The 18,909-nt window shown below is 40.6% G+C and overlaps 1 protein-coding gene across 4 annotated transcripts; it reads right to left on the bottom strand.

Annotated features, from left to right (window-relative positions):
• Positions 1-2,825: 2,825 nt before the first annotated feature.
• On the bottom strand, positions 2,826-18,707 carry slc7a1a (solute carrier family 7 member 1a). Of its 4 annotated transcripts, XM_061054937.1 has the most exons (14): positions 18,522-18,707; positions 15,485-15,504; positions 11,173-11,410; positions 10,901-11,083; positions 10,648-10,806; positions 10,345-10,522; positions 10,046-10,179; positions 8,560-8,782; positions 6,969-7,105; positions 6,074-6,176; positions 5,510-5,712; positions 5,170-5,321; positions 4,952-5,060; positions 2,826-4,034 (listed from the first exon to the last, which is right to left on the bottom strand). In XM_061054937.1, exons 3-14 carry the CDS (start codon positions 11,357-11,359, stop codon positions 3,859-3,861), a joined length of 1,944 nt encoding a protein of 647 aa, XP_060910920.1. In that variant the 5' UTR covers positions 11,360-11,410; positions 15,485-15,504; positions 18,522-18,707; the 3' UTR covers positions 2,826-3,858. The 4 variants fall into 4 exon arrangements, with proteins under 4 accessions (XP_060910920.1, XP_060910917.1, XP_060910918.1 ...); XM_061054934.1 differs by lacking the exon at positions 15,485-15,504 and having other exon boundaries at positions 18,522-18,677; XM_061054935.1 differs by lacking the exon at positions 15,485-15,504 and having other exon boundaries at positions 11,173-11,449; positions 18,522-18,659.
• Between the last annotated feature and the right edge of the window lie 202 nt (positions 18,708-18,909).

The following is an 18,909-nucleotide window of genomic DNA, read 5'->3' as shown; positions in this document are numbered from 1 at the left end:
CCGCACGGGCCTCTCTCTCTCTCTCTCTCTCTCTCTCTCTGTCTCTCTCTCTCTCTCTCGCCTCTCGCTTAACACTCTCGCGCCCTCTGCTGGTTCATGTGGGAAATGTGATGGAAAGTCTGGCCATGCTATAAAATAAGTGGATAAATCAATAGATATATAGCAGACAGAAGAGTGTGGATTTTGTAAATCTTATTTTTATTTACAAAAGTGAAGCATTGAAACATATACAGACATGAAAAAAGGCACACAAAGGACAAGCAGGGATGACTACCACATGAATAACACACAGAACACCATACATTTTGTTTAATATTTCAACTTTCAATGTTATTTTTTCTGTGAGAAGAAAATGAAAAAATATTATCTATGATTTGCTATGAGCCCCTCAGTTTCCCTAATTGTGATAATACCCAACCCCCCCAGCAGATGGCGCCAAAGTAAAGACCTTTCACATTCAACCAATTGGTTTTCAATGTGAAATTAACACCCCGACACAAACATAAAATAAAAAGGGCAGAAACTGTCACACATCAGCATTTGAACAAGGAAGTCATATTTGATGACAATTTAACATTTAACTGAACATCTACAAAAAATAAAATAAAAACATAAACAGAATGGACTCCAGAAAACAAAAAAACAAACAAATCTTAACATAAAACCATCTTCGGAGCTTTGCCTGAACTATTCAGTTCCGACTTATGGCTTCATGGAAAGATATCTGTATGAAAACTGCTAAAAAAAAAAAAAAAAAAAGGCTTTGCACAGTGGATGAAAGATCCTACAAAACGCAACTGAACCGTGAGGCTTTTTACTTTCAAGAACAGACTTTGATGCCCAACAAAAATGCACTCCAAGTTAACGACAATGCTTTAATGACAATGAAGTCAAGCTTTTTCTAAGTGCAGTACTGTGCGTAAATGCAGCCTGAGGGAAATAATGATCGTCTTCTATGAGGAAATGTTCAGTGAGGGTAGATTAAACCAAAGTGATTATGAAGTGAGAAACTGATTTTTAGTGAGAAATATGAATTAAAAAATTAAGTTTTGTGCTTTTCCAATATTTACACCTTATACCATTGAAGCAACAATAACCAAGAAAAAGGCAAAATGAGGGGAAAAAAAGACTGAGAAACAGATAAGACAGTCATGAACGCAGCATGGAGATGGATTTCAAAATATTGGGACACAATTTAAGCTTTTATCTATTATCTAGTATGTCATTACATATATTAATTTAGGTGAGAAGTGACATGACATGATGACATCATTGAGATATAAGCATTGATTTTTACCAAAACAGATTTTGACATACACAGGAATCCCTTTGTAATAATTCTACAAGACTGTTCATGATCATTTCATGGGGGAAATATTCACCATCATAATATATCTTTAGGATAATTAAAAATAACAAAGAGAGCTTCTGCCTTGTGTTTAAAATTCCACAAAGTGAAGACTTTCTTGTGTGAACGTCATCGGGACAGTCGTGTAAGAAATAGGTGAAGTCATGGATTAGTACCACACTGTAACGGCCATAAGCAGCATTACAGCAGCTCATTACTACTCCAGGAATCATGTTTCTACTGCAGTGATGCATCCTGTGTCTATAGCTCTTAAAACGGCATTGATGATAAATGAAGGCGGTGAAGGCAGTGAGGATTTACAAAATATGTAAACACAATGTACAGAGCATGTCAGACACAAACAGGGTGACTTAGTAAACGCCTTTTCTACAATTTACAAATAATTTACTGAGAAATATGAACAATACTTTATATATACAATCTTGATTACACATTTTGACCTCTCGACAGATTTTATTCATCAGCTTAGCATCAATGACAAGGTCTAAAATGATGTATGAAGGGATACTAATTGTGTTGTACCTTTTGTGGCTGTAGAGCAAGCTGCACATACTCATAAATTGCCTGAAGTGATGTCAATTGATTAGGATGAAGACTACATGATTGAAAATAAACACAAATCTGGATTTGTGGTGTTAGAAATAGGTTAATGAATGATGAGTGAGTAAGACCCTCAGGCCTGTAAACCTGATGGAGGCCAGTGGCCTGAGGTTTAATTAGCTGCAACAAGCTGTCACAACAAACTCTCCAACTGATTGTCAACAATCAAGTTGCAATGTGGGTAATGTAGGTGAAAGTTAATGCATCAATGTTTCTGTTCAATCATTTACATAAATGGTTAAATCTGCCTGATGAAATGATTTGTATGTTTACCTAATTAAAAACGTTAACTTTATTCAGATTCAACGTCTGAAAGACACAGAAGTTACGATATGTAAGGGTCTGGATGATAAGAAGACATTAACAAACATCACAGAGAACATTTATCCAGATTGAACATCCAAAAAAAAAAAAGTTGATCTGTTTTTTTTTTTGAGGAACTGTGACACGCTTCACATGCAAAAGACACACAGCAGCCAGCACTGTGAAAAAAAAAATCAACTACCATCTTTAGTGACACTGTCAGACATTCATCAGCTGTCAATGTCCTGAACTAATGTTTAGCATGTTTCACAATTCACATTTTATGTATTTACTAAGAGCAGCAGATAGTTCATATTGTAGACTGTAATTTAGAAAATGTTCATCTAAATGTCAAATCAGGTAACTCTTTTTAACATTGTTTGGGACTGTTTCACACATACTGTATAGGGGGATGGCGGTGGATCGAGTAGGAAACAGGGACCCAAGGACAGGAAGGCCGCCTGCTTGGATGAAAATAGCTTCCATAAAAAGGAGTATGCGACATAACCCCTAGGCTATCCAGCGCCACAACTCTTGATCAAATTTGACTATGCAAATGTTGTCCTGCTTTTAAATCTTCCTCAAATCTCTATTTAAATCTTAGTAACTCAGATTCCAACAGGAGATGTTGCTAAACTGTATTTTTACAGCTGTTTCTGCATCATAATATGCAGCCAAATCCATGGCTGATTATTTTCCAAACTGCTCCCTGCTAATACTCTAACACCCAGGGAGGCCAAGCTTTCCCTTTTGCAAAAAAAGCCTTGGACCTCAGATGGTATTAAAGCAATCCTTTGGACTTAAGGGTTTGACTCATGCTAACTGTAAGCTATGGCTTCCTGTCCGCCGGCCAACGTTCACAGCCATCGGCCATCTAGCCTTTCCGGTTTGTGAACAAGAGAAATTATATTATTATCACGGCGATTGTGTTGCAATGTATTGTGAAATCCTGCCACTTATCAGCCTGTTGGAGATCATTTCAATCATTCGGTTGCACAAGAATTGGAAAAAGGTTTAGCACAATCTGTATTTCTCACTAACCTTTAAATCAGATTTTTTCGGATTTATGTTAATATATACATGTTGTAATCGGAAGAAAGGCACCCAGACAAAAGCTGTTACCACATGTGCACATTGTCCCACTGCCAGCAATGTAACCCAGACACTCTCCAGAGAAGATTTTGTGACCCATCCTGAGGAGAAACAAATATTATTGTCTCCCAGAACCTCCCAGAAACACTGACATGAGTCATGTGTTTAGCCTGAGCCCTCCCTCATCAGTTAGCCAGCGATAACATGCCTCTGAAGCTCAAGGGCAACAAAAGGTTTAACAAAACTATTTCAAAATACTGATGTAACATGAAGGAGCACTTCAATTATAGCTTCAGAAATCCTGTTGTTCTAACCAGCAGTCAAAGGGGGGGGTCACAGGTTTCTGAATTTTAGGTCAAGGTTACACATTAAAACTTCCTTCAAAGAGGAGTACTGCCAGTGAGGGACTGGGAGTTGTGCTGTCAAAAATAGTCTTACACAGACAGACCGGCGTCAGGGCAGGTTGAAATGTAAGCAGCATGTTCTAAGGCTTCCTACAAATCTCCATCGTCCTCTTCCCTGGCTTCGATCCCATAGTGCAGGAAGGCCTCCTTTTCTGTGGACCTGGCCTCTGATTCACCGTCGCCTTCCATCTCTGTTTCTGGAGACGAGCGGGATAAGGAGCCCTCAGTACTGTGATGGATGCCGTAGCAGAAGTATATTACAAAACCTGGAAGAGGAGAACAAGATACAACGTTATCATTACCTTTTCAAAAGTATAGACTGTTTTTTTTCATACTAACAGTTATCATCTTGAGTGCTCGAGGCTATTTATTGAAGTCCCACTTATATTTGAAAGTCACCTTTTGATTGCAAGAAAATATTAGGGCCCGACCGATATGTAATTTTTTGGGGCCGATACCGATATTGAGGAGAAAAAAAATCCAATATCGATACAGAGGTAAATTTCTTTCTTTGATCTATGTTTGATCTGTTTGAACACAATTATTGCGTTGATCCCTCAAATGCAAACACTTGTGGAAAAGATATACAGTATAACCTAGACAAGATGGTCACTCAACTGGAAAGTAACTGTGCATGTACATTGATCACCGCTTCACTATCTGGAGAGTGATATTGCTTACAGCCAGAAAGAGAACTCCTAGTATAATTCGACGTTTCTTAAATGAAATGCTATTTCAGTGGAAAATTAATCTAGTTATACAGTATCTGTGCATATCTGCAATAACATAAGCCGATACGATAGTCACTTGATAAGCTAATATCATCTGATATTATCGGCTGGCCGATTTATCGGTCGGGCTCTAGTAAAAATATATAAGAAACTTTTACCATGATCATAATAATACGCTTTACAGCGTCCATGTATACATTTGGCCACCAACTCTCAAAACCCAATGCTTGATATACTGCCAAAAACAGTTTCTATTTTCTGCTGGTTTAACCCAAAATTCTGAAATAATACATATGAAGATAAAAAAAGCAACCAAAAATACATTATTAACCTGATTGTATTTGTTGAGGAGTATATACGGGTGACGCCTTAGCCTGAAACATTTTCACTTTAAGGGATCAGTGACATGTCTGCATCTAGAAAGTCCATTTAATACTCCTCTGTTGACCTACCTATCGCCATCCAGATAGAAAACCGTATCCAAGTGCCTCTGTCAAGCTGCATCATCAGGTAAACATTGACAAACATGCTGACGACTGGAAGGAAGGGTAGCAGTGGAACCTAAAGAAAAGGACAGACACACAAATAAGAAGCACAGTTTAAAAATAATCTAACCGTTTGTGTTTTTGGTCCAAAATACCTAACATAGAGAGAGTTTCTCAAATCAAACCTTGAAAGAAAGCTTTGTCTTGCTCTCTGGTTGCCTCCCGACGACGAAGGTGAGAAAGACACACACCATGAAGATGACACTGAGGATTACGATGTTCCAAGAAGCAGTGCCACCCTGCACTGCGAGCACACTGAACGCCAGGATCAATGTTCCTGCAGAAGTTCATTCATATTTTCTATTATTTTGTATTATGCAGAAGTGACATGAACACTATAAATTCAGTAGAAATTAAAACTTTTACTTTGGATTCAAAGCAAAATAAGAATCTTTGTGGCATCCTTGCAGAAGTAAAAACACAAATTCACCATTTCATTTACACTTCTTGTATTTCATCACCTACCCAGCAAGGAGGCGCAGATGTTGACAGAGAAGCCTGAAAGTGCTGATGGTTCATTGTTGTCTGGGAACAGGAGGGTCTTGAAGCTGAACCTCTCCTCCACACCTGGCAGGATGCCCATACTTGGGACACTGATGCCGTCACTCATGTCCTCTTCCAGGGTACTGGCCATCTCATACACCTGACTAGGCTGCTCAGGCTGGTACCTGAAAGGAAAACAAAAGAACACACCATGCTTTTTTTTTTTTAAAGGCATCCCAACACTGTATGTACATCACTTCAAATACTTGCCAGTCCCAGTGGTAATGCAGTGATAAGGAGCAAATTGCAAAACTAGTGCACTGTTCATTTTCGAGTTATGCTTTCTATAAAAGTGGCTGATTTTCCCTATTTCCTAAAATGTTCCTAGATGTTGAAGCAGAAAGGCTGATCAAATTATGTGCCAGCCTAGTGCTTGACCAACTTCAATATTTCAAAATTACTTTTTCCCCTGACTTCTTGCCAGTGTGATTACAGGCTCACATACATACAAAACATGAACTTTGAACACTTTGTGAAAATGCTGACCTGAGTACGAGGACACATGCAGCCACCAGTGTGTAAGCCAACAGCGTTCCTATTGACATAAGGTCCACCAGGTCCTTCAGGTCGAACAGAAATGCCATGATAGCTTTAGAAAGCAAGACAATGAAAGGAGGGAGAGTTGAACACACAGCTTTAGTGTCATCATAACAACCTCTGACTTTTTTTGTTTTCTCTGACATTCCATACGTCTGCGGGTTAAAAGCCTATTTGTATCCCTAGATGCATAAGTGGGTCAAACATGTATTTGCAATTATAAGTTGTTATCGTTTCATATTCCAGGTATTCCTAAAAAAAAAACAAAAAAAAACTTATATCATCTAATTAAATTTTTTAAAGAAATCTTTTGTTATTTTTTAAGAAATCTTCACATTTCACATATGCTAGCCTGTTAACATGCTTAGTATCTAATCTATCATGGTGGTAACACTTCATCTGCTTAGTAGTATTTTTTTTTCAAAGCATTTTTTCAGCAGCAGATTACAGCATGGCGGTAGACTTTTTTGTGAAGAGATAAAACAAAAGTTAATCAGAGGTAGGTGTTTTATAAAAACATAAACGCCACTAAAAAGGATTGGTAACCAGGTCTGCTAAAGCACCTCCATATTATTTAGCTTATTAAGCCTGCTAACATGCTAACTGATGACTATTTAAACAAACAAAGTGCTCAACTTCATTCCCCATGCAGGTTTCTACTCTTCAACTTCACATACTTTTTGATTACAGTTGATTTTTTATGGACTATGACTGCACTGTTCTATAGCCTCACTTTATGACCTATCCTCTTAACCCCCCCCCCCCCCCCCCCAAATCAAACATCAAACCCAGACCTATAAATTCTCTATACCTCCATAATTTTAACACTCCCTATTCATCTTACCAGACATAACCCCGGCGGTCACAGTGGACGTTATGGGGGATTTCCTCTCGCTGACACGGGACAGGAAGGAGAAGAGCAGGCCATCCCGAGCCATGGCAAAGATGATTCGGGGGAGGGGGAACATGGAACCCAACAGACTTGGGAAGGAGTGGGTAGGAAAACATCAGATTGGGATGAAAGTTGTTGGGGGTAGGGTAGGGGACACGGGCAACGTAAGGATTGAAAGAGGTCAGTAGGGAAGAAAGAGGAAGGATTATCAAAAGGACACTAATACAGTCGGTAAGACAGAAGGTGTGGATTTCGGTTGGAGGTTTACAATAGGGGACAAAACTGACTGCCCTACACTCGCAGGGGAACGATACCTAATGAAATATATTCTTAGGCTGGCATGCAAACTTTCCTTCCCTTAAAAAGCAAATATTCAGTGCACCACATGCTGTTACTCTCCTTTCTGAAGTGAAAACATCTTGTTCAGCATGCAGTTTAGTTTGGTATTTTAGACCTTATAAACACACCAAGATGCAGGTAGAAACGCCTCTTTCGTTCAGTAAACACAAACTATATCCACTGGCAAAGGTTAGAGGACTTATAAAGTGTAACCTGGACTTTCTGAACAAAAAAACCTGACCATGTAAGACAGGATAAGAAACAGTTAGAGGTGCGCTTTACACGCTGGAGGGCTGTTTTGTGGCTTGTTCATTTTAAACAAAAATGAAATAAGTTCATATATGCAGGCCAGAGCATTAGTAGGCAACCTGGCACAGCTCAGCCCAGCAGCATGAAAAGCGGCCACAGTGAACATTGGATGCTGTTTTTGAAACATGCGTGTTAGTGTCTCACCTGCCCCTATGCCAGCGGTGAGGGTTGCAGTTATTGGGGTTTTGCTGTGGGGGCTGATCCCGGCCATAAACTTGAAAAGCAGCCCATCCTCAGCCATAGCCCAGATCACACGGGGTATAGGGAACATAGCACCCAGCAGGCTACCAGGGGGGGAAGACCAGGATATATAGTATCCACACTTACACCCACAAGAATGCCGTGAAACATTAGTTAAGAAAGACACCAGCTCGCAAATACAAGGAACATCACACAGTAAACATTTACAAAACACAATACGCTTGAAATTGGGCATGGCATATGAACAATAGCGGTGAGAAGGAAAGATGCTTACACATATGTTCACACCCAGTAACCTGACCTTTTAAGAACATTCAGCCATATTGAAGTCATAGTCCAAAAAGAATGAGCACAATGAAGAACTTATAATACCACCTTTGGAAACCATGTAAAACGTGTGTTTATTATCAAAAATGCAGCTTGCTGTTGCCCTCGGTGACATGAGGTCGTCTTACATAATCTCATACTTACACTGCCGGGCCCATATATTCTAAGCAGTGCTGTTATTTTTAGATGCGGGCTCAAATGCCCTCTTTAGTTAAATATACATTCAAACAGTCACACACACATACACACAGAAACGTCTATAAGTGCATGTGTCCCAATCTTTATCACAAAAAAAAAAGGACTGAAGTAAATGAGCGTGCACTTATATCTAATGGCAAAAACAATGCAGCTGTATGTTACTGCTTACCTAGTGGACAGAGCACACAGAGAGCCTACAGCAACAGCATATTTGGCTCCTCCCCAACCCACATAGTTGAAGGCTACAGGCAGAGGGCTGTTGCTGTCCAGCAGGTAGTAAGGCATCATGAGGGTGAGGGCTGCAGAAACACCAAAGTAGGCTACAAAGCAGATGAGCAGTGATGATACGATGCCAATAGGGATGGCTCTCTGGGGGTTCTTCACCTCTTCACCTAGGATGTGGAGAGTGAACAGAGACAGTGGACAGGGAGTTAAAAGTACAGCTCTACTTATGTATTGCCCAATCAGACAACAACACTCTTATAGCTTGATTTTATTCTATTTTTAATTCAATTTTTAATTTGCCTTCATATTTCAAAGGTTTGAGCAGATCCTGAATTGTACAGACCAGTCACTCTAGTAAGCGTAGAAAACTGGGCAAACAGACGCAAAACTCTGCAAACGTTTTTGTGGTGTGTTTTGCAACAAATTGAACAAGGAGTTTATTTTTCCTGCGCACCCACAAGACCTAAAAAAAAAAAAAACCCAAACCATTCAGCTACAGGTGATTACGCAACACAGCTCCTCAGTCAAACACTCACGTCCTGTTCTGCTGTGAAATCACATTGCAACGATGGAGCGTGTTTGACGCTGTCTGGGTCTTTTTTACACCACTTATCGTGGCAGGCAACAGAGACTGATTGGCCCACAATATTAGAGGGAATGGGGTCATATGCATGGCAGCGGTATCAGTTATGATGGTGTATATGTGCCTATGTCTGCCTATATGTGTGTGTGTGTGTGTGTGTGTGTGTGTGTGTGTGTGTGGGGGGGGGGGGGGGGGGGGGGGGGTTATGGCCTCATACAAATTTAACTCTAGGTTAGCCAGAACACACACACTCAAACACACACGGACAGATGATATAATGGCTGTGGAGCAGGCTGAGTGTGTGTGTGACAGACAAGCCCGTACAAGTTTAACTCAAGCAATCATTCAGGGTTAACGTCCCACTAGCCAATTAGAATTCAGGAAAAAGAGGGGTGGGAAAAACCAGGGGGCCCTGAAGAAGGCTTGCAAAAGAAACTTTCCTTTTATTTCAGCCAAGACAGCTTGAATCGATTACAAGGAACTACATGCATCTAGACAACCATTCACAGGTGCAAATCTACACAGTGAGGAGAAACTTTGGGGAACAACCCAACCTCATATCACGATTTGCACCCCTAACCTGCCTTAGAGTGCTTGGCATTCAGCCAAGAGAAAAATTTGGCCAAGTGCATTAAACTGCCCTGCCCCTCTTATGTAACACTGGTGGACGTTTAGACAAGCTCAGGATTGAAATGGTTCCAGTTGCTGATTCTGTTACAACCCCCCCCCCCCCCCCCCCCCCTCTCCCCCCAAAACTTAAACATACCCATGAGGCAGTGGGAATGAGACATGTAAGCACAGAACAGGGCACAGAGAGTAAGTGTTTCCTGGTTTCGTTAGAACTGACCTGTGGTGGCGATGCAGTCAAATCCGACAAAGGCGTAAAAGCAGGTAGCAGCTCCCGATAGGACGCCGGAGAAACCAAAGGGCATGAAGCCGCCCACTCCTAAACTCTCCTTGGTAGGCAGGATGCCTGTCAGACTGTAAGACAAAAAACACCCAATAATATTGAATGGATTTTTCACTTTGAAGAGTTAGTCTGCCTAAAGGTCAGAAGTAGTTCCAAAAATATGGAACGGAGTATCTGAAAAACATTACAATGAAATCACCAAACATATTCCATTTGTGAAAAAGTCATGTCCTTACTTGAAGCTGGAGTTACTGGTATGATTGGCATATAGGATCTCTTCCGGGTCAAGCTGCCAGTTCTTTAAAGTACCTTTGACCAGGCCAGAGACCACCATGAACAACAGCACTAGGATGTTGACACAGGTAAAGACCTTGTTCACCATGGCTGACTCTTTGACACCAAATGCCAACAGACCTTAGAAAATAAAGAAGACACAGAAAGAAAGAAAAAGGGAAAAAAAGTTTGAGTTTGTCAGAAAAGAAAGAATAATATAAGATATAAAAGTCAATAGAGAGACAGAAAGAAGGAAGTTTCCCTACCAGTGAGGGTGATTATGATAAAAACAGCGAACACATCAGGGTATTCTGCTAAGACGCCCGGTGCATTCATGTACATGTACTCTCTGCTGAATGCCTCTATGCGCCTCCCTAACAGCTCATCGAAGGTGGCGCTCCATGCCCGGGCCACACTGGAGGTACCTAAGATAAAGAAAAGCAGTCTAAGTACATGTAAAGGGATCTATTTTACAGGTTTTTCACCAAGCTTTTAGCTCTGTTTTTATGTACAATTTACCAATGATATAGGAGAGGATGAGGTTCCATCCAGTGATAAAGGCCCAGAGTTCACCTACAGTCACATAGGAGTAAAGGTAAGCTGAGCCTGTCTTGGGAACACGAGCTCCAAACTCTGCATAGCATAGACCAGCCATCACTGAGGCGAGGGCTGCTATCAGGAAAGACAGAACAATGGCAGGACCTATGGGGGACAACAGCAGCATGTGATTAGAAGCTTTATAATAAAGGCCATGAGATACATTCTGACCATATACAGTCATTTCAACTCACCAGAGTTCTCACGTGCAACAGCACCAGCCAGCACATAGACGCCAGCACCAAGCGTGCTGCCCACGCCCAGGGCCACCAGGTCAAACGTGTTAAGGCATCGAGACAGACGGGAGTCCTCTGAGTTACAGTCCACCACCTTCACCCTCAGCAACTGCTTCCCAAATCCCAGGAGACTCTGCAGTGCCATGGATCTCGGTCTGACCTCAGGAAGGGGAGGGGGAGAAGAACGTCTGGGGTTCTAAGGTCACAGGGGAGAGGGGGAAAGGTCACTGACACCCTAATGGGAGGCAAAGGAGAGACAGAATGAGGGACAGTGATATCAAGTTTCTTACGCTTACATTTGACTCCAGTGACTTCAAATCAGTGCAGAACTTTTTGTTCTTAGTATTGCCAATAACATGAGTCAAGTCAGCTCTGTCCTGTAGCAACTGACAGATAAATGGATTGGCCAATGTCATCTGCAATGTGATATCGGTAAAAGCATATATAGCTACTATAATTCAGCGATATGAAATCTTTATTCACAGAACATATTATGCAAAATTCAAGGTTCAGGATTAATTAGAAGTGTTTAATCCCTTTGTACTCTATCGAAGTTCTATGAAGTTCAATCTTCTGAATACATTTTCATGTAATGTTGGTACCAAAGCAGCCCATAGCCATACTTTTTTTTGTCATTCTCAAACTTTTACTGTATTGGCAGCCTTATCCATAGTAGGTGAATTCTTCGTCTCTTAAGTCTGTATCAGTATCATCCTCAAAAGTCCAACGAACATCACTGTCCATTTAATTAAGATGTCTGAAAGAATCATCCAAACCAAGTAGTCTAAAGACTCGGTTGAACACAAATACACAGAGTGGTTCAGTGCAACATTCATTTGCTGAATGGGGTTCACTTGCCCTTGACAAACTTTTCGTAAGTAGAACAGTTTCCTTGGGTGTTGCATAACTCAACCGAAATCCACAATGTGTGCCTGCCAGCCAAGAAACCAAGAGCCTATAGGGATCATCCATCTTATTCATGTCACAGACATGAGTTATATAACACAACTCAAAGGAGAGGAGGCAGGGCCCTCGAACAGACTGTTCAGTACCAACAAAGAGAATCATAACTCATGACACAGAAACACTTCCTTGAAGCAGACTGTGGAGACTCATCACTGCGTTGAAGATACTCCCACACAGAGAAGAGGAAACAAAAACGACCAGTGTTAACACTCCACCCCCCCCCCCCCACCCTACTGTAGTCATACAGTACTAACAAGAAAATACACCACTTTTTTCTGTGCGCAGAGTAAACAGGAAACAAATTAAAAAATTGGGTGTTGCATGTTCAAGAACAAAGATGAGAAGGAACATAGTTTAAACTGTCTCTATAACCTCTGGAGGTCAGACAGAGCATCTCGTTATTGCTGAGAAGAGTCTTTGGGTCAGTAGTCTGTCCAATATCTCGAGAACATTCCCCACTGCTGAGCTCATATACTAAGAGGGAATACTTGATATAATTTGGAAGGCAAAAGACTAGGTGGAGAAATGGAATTGGGGGGAAAAAAAGAGGGGATGGGCTTCAAACGATATCAGACTGCTTGTAAGGCCAGTCGTATCTGTCATAGCAGAGAAACTGAGAACTGAGTGACTACCATGCAGAAACAATTAACACTGTGACCCATTTCCTCAATGGCATCTGTCCAGAACCCACTAACACCAGAACAGACACCCAGAGGGGTCGTGTAGGCAGTGCCACAGTCTTTGTCACACCTAATGGAAACTTCCACATGATGGTAAGCTAGGCCGATGACCTTGCATGCAGACACTCTTTCCTTCAAGAAAACATTCAGGCTCGTGTACACGTTTCCAACCACGCAAGTGTCAGTGCCAATGTCCAGAGAAAGCAGTGAGTGGTAAACAAACAAAGATCACACTCGCAGCACTCCCCTGGCTAAACAGAGCGACAATGGGGCAGTTGTTCAAAGATGAGTCACAACAACAACTACAGTTTTCTCACAGTTGGGTAGGCCACAGCCAGGAAACACATTAAAACTAAATCAATTATTAAGAAGTAACCTAAACCCTGAGCTGAGGGAGCTTCCGCAAGAAACAATTCCATCACGCACTTTACTGTCTACATAATGGAAAAGGAATAACAACACCTTCAGAACACATTCAATCATGTCTCTCCTGCGTGTAGCTGCCATCTAGTGTTGTAGAGGTCACTATTGTTTGCATAGCGTCATTAATCATGAATGGTGTTGCATGTCCGCAGTGACGCTCACTGGATGTTCTTTAGATATGATGCGGAAAGAATTACACACGTGCATGCTCTCCATTTGTATGCTATTGTGGGACTGCTGACCATCATCAGCCTACAGTGTGGTAATGAGCCTTTTAATTACAGAGGCAACAATCAGTCCAATTTTTGACCATTAGATTAACAGAAAACTCATCAGTAACACTAATAATTGTGTGTTTTTTTTTTAAATTAGTAAAAATATGCTTGATCCAATGTCTCAAATTTTTCTTAAATGATATGAGAATACTGAATATAGAATAGAATAGACTAGAATAGAATTACTTCATTGATCCCAAACTGGGAAATTGTGACGTTACAGCAGCAGGTTGTCCAAACACACAATATGAGCAAAAAACACAATATTAGCAAATTTAAACACAATATAATATTAAATACAAAGTAAATAAGCACTAAAAATATCAAAACTAAGAATGGGAATATATACAACCAGGATTTAACTAAGCATTACTAGTCTTAAATATGAAAGATTAAATGTAAATGTGCAAAACAGAGTTGTAAATGGACAGTATAGGGAGCTGTCCAGAGCTGTGCAATCAGTGATACATAAGTTAAAGTGCAGGAGTGTAGACATATTATCAGCAGAAACTATTCAATATAACGGCGAGTAGACAGACAAATGAAGTGAACATGAGTGCAGGGATAATTTGTAAATTTAACATGTGCAGAACAGATTACAGTATGGAGAGACAGATATTATCATGATGACAGTTCTCTGCTCGCATGAGGTGAGCTGTTGTACAGAGTTATGGCCTTCGGTAAGAAAGATTTCTTGTATCTGTCCTTGTGACAGCGGAGTTGTATCAGTGTATTGGAGAAGCTGCTCTGCTGTTTGTCCAGTAGGGTGTGCAGAGGGTGCTCAGGATTATCCATAATGGATAACAGTTTGTTAAGAGTCCTCCTCTCTGTCACCACTACAAAAGAGTCCAGCTTGCAGCCTGTCACAGAGCAGGCCTTCTTGATGAGTTTGTCCAGTCTCTTAGGGCAGCTCCAAACACTGGCTTGAAGCTGTGAAACTGTTGAGTGAATGGCATCACTCGCAGACTCGGCATCAGCTCACGGTGTGATGTAAACAGCTATAACAATGGCGCACGTGAATTCCCTGGGCAAGTAATAGGGGCGCATTCCAACAGCTAACAGTTCAATGTTTGGGCTGCAGAGACGTTCCTTCACACTAGCATGGCCAGGATTACACCATATATTGTCCCTATGAGATTATCATAGCCAATTAAAACATGATGTGGAAAGCAACCGCCACAATTTTTGTGTTGGACATGTGACCTGATCAGTTAATGTAACTGTGCTAATGAAGTCCAAAAATATAGGAATAATTATTTTATATATATAGATATATATATATATATAAGTATTTTAAAATATGTCTTTCATTCAGCCTTCTGTTCAAAACAAGCTGTAATGAAAAAAGCAGTTGGAGAAATTGTCTAACGTATTACTGGCTAAAGTAAGACAGCTAAACCAATGCTTTTATTAGTATTCATTTATTAGTATAGTTAATAACTGGATAAATCAAAAGCTGATTATTATAATCGTCTGCTATGGTGCCACATTATTGTACAACTGGGAAGTTCATTAATAAACACATGCAGAGTGAAAATAATATTCAAATATCTTTGAGCAATCATAAAGCGCTTACAGGAATGAACAGACACACACACACACACACACACACACACACACACACACACACACACACACACACACGCCAAAACAGCAGAAAGTGGCTACATGAACCACATGACCCTGGTCTGACCTGGACACACCGGTTATGCAACAATTAGGAAGAAAGACACATTTTCTCTTAACACAGCTCTTCAAACAAAAAGTGAGTTTGAACTGACAATTTGAAACAACCACGTGTTTGCAAATGGACGCATGGTGAAATGCACTGTTAGTGTTGCTGAATACAAAGTCAATGCTACAGCTCAAAGTCAAAGTGGTACCAACCTGTTGCCTCATTTCAAAGTCACAAAATTGAGTTCTTACCTGAATCCACCTGCAGACACCTGTCGATGTAAGAGTTGTGTTTTACAAAAACTAAGACAGATACAGAGATTAAAAGATGGATTTATTTAACTCTTCCTCAAGCTTGCTGTGAAAAGAGCAGTGTGTTTGACGGCTGCTGCTCCGAAATAGAATCTGGAGGAATCACATGGCTCGGCTATTCCAAGCAGCACACTCTCATGCAGCACACAAGCACGGTCAAAATATAGCAGACCGTTGGCTGACTGTGACAAGTTCAATTAATTTATTTATATAGCATTAACCCTGGATGACATTAAAGTCTTACGTAATCACAGATAAGCAGCTGCATCCATTTAAAAAGTCACAGTGACCCAGTTCATCTGCAAAAGCAGCAAAAAATGTGGGCTGTAACATTATTTTAACTCATGAATGCAGTTTTTGGACTTAAATGGTTTTGTTTATTTGTTTATAGGCTTTATTATTTATAATCCCTTCTTAACTCAGCGCACACCACCGTGGGTTTAAAAATGATTTGGCCGAGAACAGTGCGAGATGAGATGTGAAGAAAGCAGAGGCAGTGCTCTTCAGTGGGAGGGAGTGGATGATCAGGAAAAGGGGTGTGATCCTTAGAACCAATTAAATTAGACCATACATATTACACTATTTGACATTTAAAGCCCTTCAATAATAACTGTACTGATATGGCAGTAACTTGATGACGTGCTAAATGAGTTCCCTTCAGCAAAAACGTATTTTTCCACCCTCATATCACGACACATGAATACCTGATAGAAAAGGCAATGGAAACAGCTCTGGTGCTCTGGATGTTTTTTTTTTTTATTGAGCTGCACTGCATAATGTCAACAGAATAAAATAAACACAAGGTATGCTGATCTACGGTTTGTAGATAGCTCTACAGTTTTGGAGTCATTCAGTGCAGCTATAAGCAAATACAATCATGGTGGGTATCCAGCTGACTGCGTTTACTGAGGACGACGAATGGTCAGCAGCATTGTAATGTTCAGCGCGACTTGTTGACAATTCCCATCTGTTCCTATTCCATGCTTCATTGTGGACACATGATGCCACCCAGATCTTATCACTTGGTGTGAGTAAACAGAGTGATGATGTGTTGCTGTTTGACGGCAACCTTGACGATGACAGTTTAGACCTCACTAGTCACCATGAACTGATCGAGATTTGAGCAGTGTCAGAAAGTGACTTTGTGAGCAGCGGTGGCACCGATTCCTCGGATAAATAAACGCAGTAATGAGAAATTCAATGCAGAAAAAAAAAAACTCACCGGGTGATTAACTTTCCAAAAAAGGAGTATCAACGATCAACTTTAGTAAATAAAACCCTAACTAAGGTGACATTTATGACCACTGGCACTGATATTTCTCAGAATCTGTTTCTCTTAGAAAAATGTATCACTTCTGCAGGTATGCACAGTTTGGGTATTATTATAATTACCTAACATCTTAATAACCCCTTGATTAATATTGTGTACACAATGCAGACTATTTATTCATGCATATGCAATCCCTTAGGCAACATTTTAAACACTTTTTTGGGGCAAATTAACATAAAAAATACCACATGTGACTGGTTTCCATTGGTAAACAAAAGCTACACTGTTCAGAGAAAATTGAAATCTATGCTGGTATTACTAGGAATATAGGCAGCCTTATGGGACGCATAACTCTGACAGGAGCTGCAGTGACGAAGAAATTTGAAGCCTTAGCGTGGTAAAGCCTCCCCGAGAATCTCAGTGAACCTGGAAAGCTTCCATGCACAGCCTTCAGTGCATTTGTATAGGCTACATACATCACTGCAGTCAGCAGCTCGACTCACTAGTGACCCACTTTTAGAGCAGCTAAAGTTAGACCCCCGACTGGTACTGGTCCGACCTGTTACCCCTGAGATCTGGAAAGGTCAAGTTTTGTCTCTGAATCATTCTTAAAATATGGTCCGATTTTAAATGTCAAAATGTAGTCAGTGGGTTGAATTGCTGCTTTCAAGTCTAAGTCGACTGAACCTGGTTGATTTAAAACCTGCCGCTGTGAAACTATCCATCAGACTAGATAAACTGAGATTTAATAACCCCTATGATTGTTACTGTTCCTGCTAAATGTGTGTTTTACTGAAATGGGTGACACTTTGATTTTTTCCAGAGGAGGAAATAACGCCTCTCTCTTCTCTAGAAGTGGCACTTAATGTAACACAACCCTTTGCCATACCATCACACGTACAGCCAAATGGTAATTTTTTACGACACTAAAAGCTGAAACGAGTCCTGTTATGATAATTTTATCTTTAAAACAATGACCTCTAAAATGCTGAATTGTGAGGTTGTAAACAATGCAACCCTGCAGCAGGGGAATCCTTCACTCTTGACATTTGGATGATTTTCCTCAGGATTCTTTCCACTTTAACAATGTTGCTTTAACTTACAGCTACTGTAAATAAGTACTTTTGATTTGCTTCATGTTTTGCTTCATGTTTTGCATGCCTGTGTCTACAATGTGAGGACACTTGCTGCTTTCACTCCAGTCCAGACAACAGCCACAAACTTCCTCACACCAACAGCGACAGCTCGAAGCAAGCATCCAAGGAATCACTTCTCTCATATTACAGGAGAATTGTTACGGACTATGCTTTTGAGTAGACTAAACTGTTAAACCAAAATCATTTCTAAAATCTGTTTATCGGGTACAACAAGTCGCAAGAAAATGAAATCATACAACTCAATGATATTTCGTCTACATGTTTCAGAAGCGTTACAGCAGCACTAACTAAGGAGCAGTTAAAATGGGGTCTGAACTAAAGCAACATGCGGTTAACAGCACGGGGGCTTACACTAAAGTGTCTACGCACCCATTCAACTTTACGCACGGAAATGTTTTCCCAGACGAGAGCTCTTGCGCGCGTGAGTAACCTCAAAACCAAGTACCCTAGGGTGCAGATACGTGGAAGCTTTTCATTACTCATTACATAATCATTTTTCTGCATGTGGTTGTGTAGCACAAAATGTAATATTGCATGAATAGTTATTTACCTTGTAAACCCTGCGGGAGCGCATGAATCAGTGATCCCAAAGAGGAACAATTTCGATGGGAGGTCCAAAAAGTGGATAATTGTAAAGTAAGTGAACGGCGGTCGACAAAGTTTGAGAAAAGTCTGTCTTTGCAGGTAGTGAAGGGGAATTTAACGTTTCGGGTTGCTGGGTTCAACGTGTTGAGTTGGGAGGAGGGGATGCAGAAGCAAACAGGCAGCCCCGCCTGCTCATTATCATGCAGAGTTGCGCAATAGCCATCAAGCCCGAAAATGCAATCTGCCAAATCTGCAAATTGACGAATCCAGCATTGAATTCACACTAACCGCATTGTCATGAAATTAGATCAGGTTGTATACAAATATTTAGCAAACCTTTCTTAATAAAGGGC

The sequence above is a fragment of the Labrus mixtus genome, chromosome 14 (assembly GCF_963584025.1).
Source record: "Labrus mixtus chromosome 14, fLabMix1.1, whole genome shotgun sequence".
Classification (NCBI taxonomy): Eukaryota; Metazoa; Chordata; class Actinopteri; order Labriformes; family Labridae; genus Labrus; species Labrus mixtus.
Note: the sequence above shows the minus strand (reverse complement) of the source record. Positions and strands in the feature narration are given on the sequence as shown.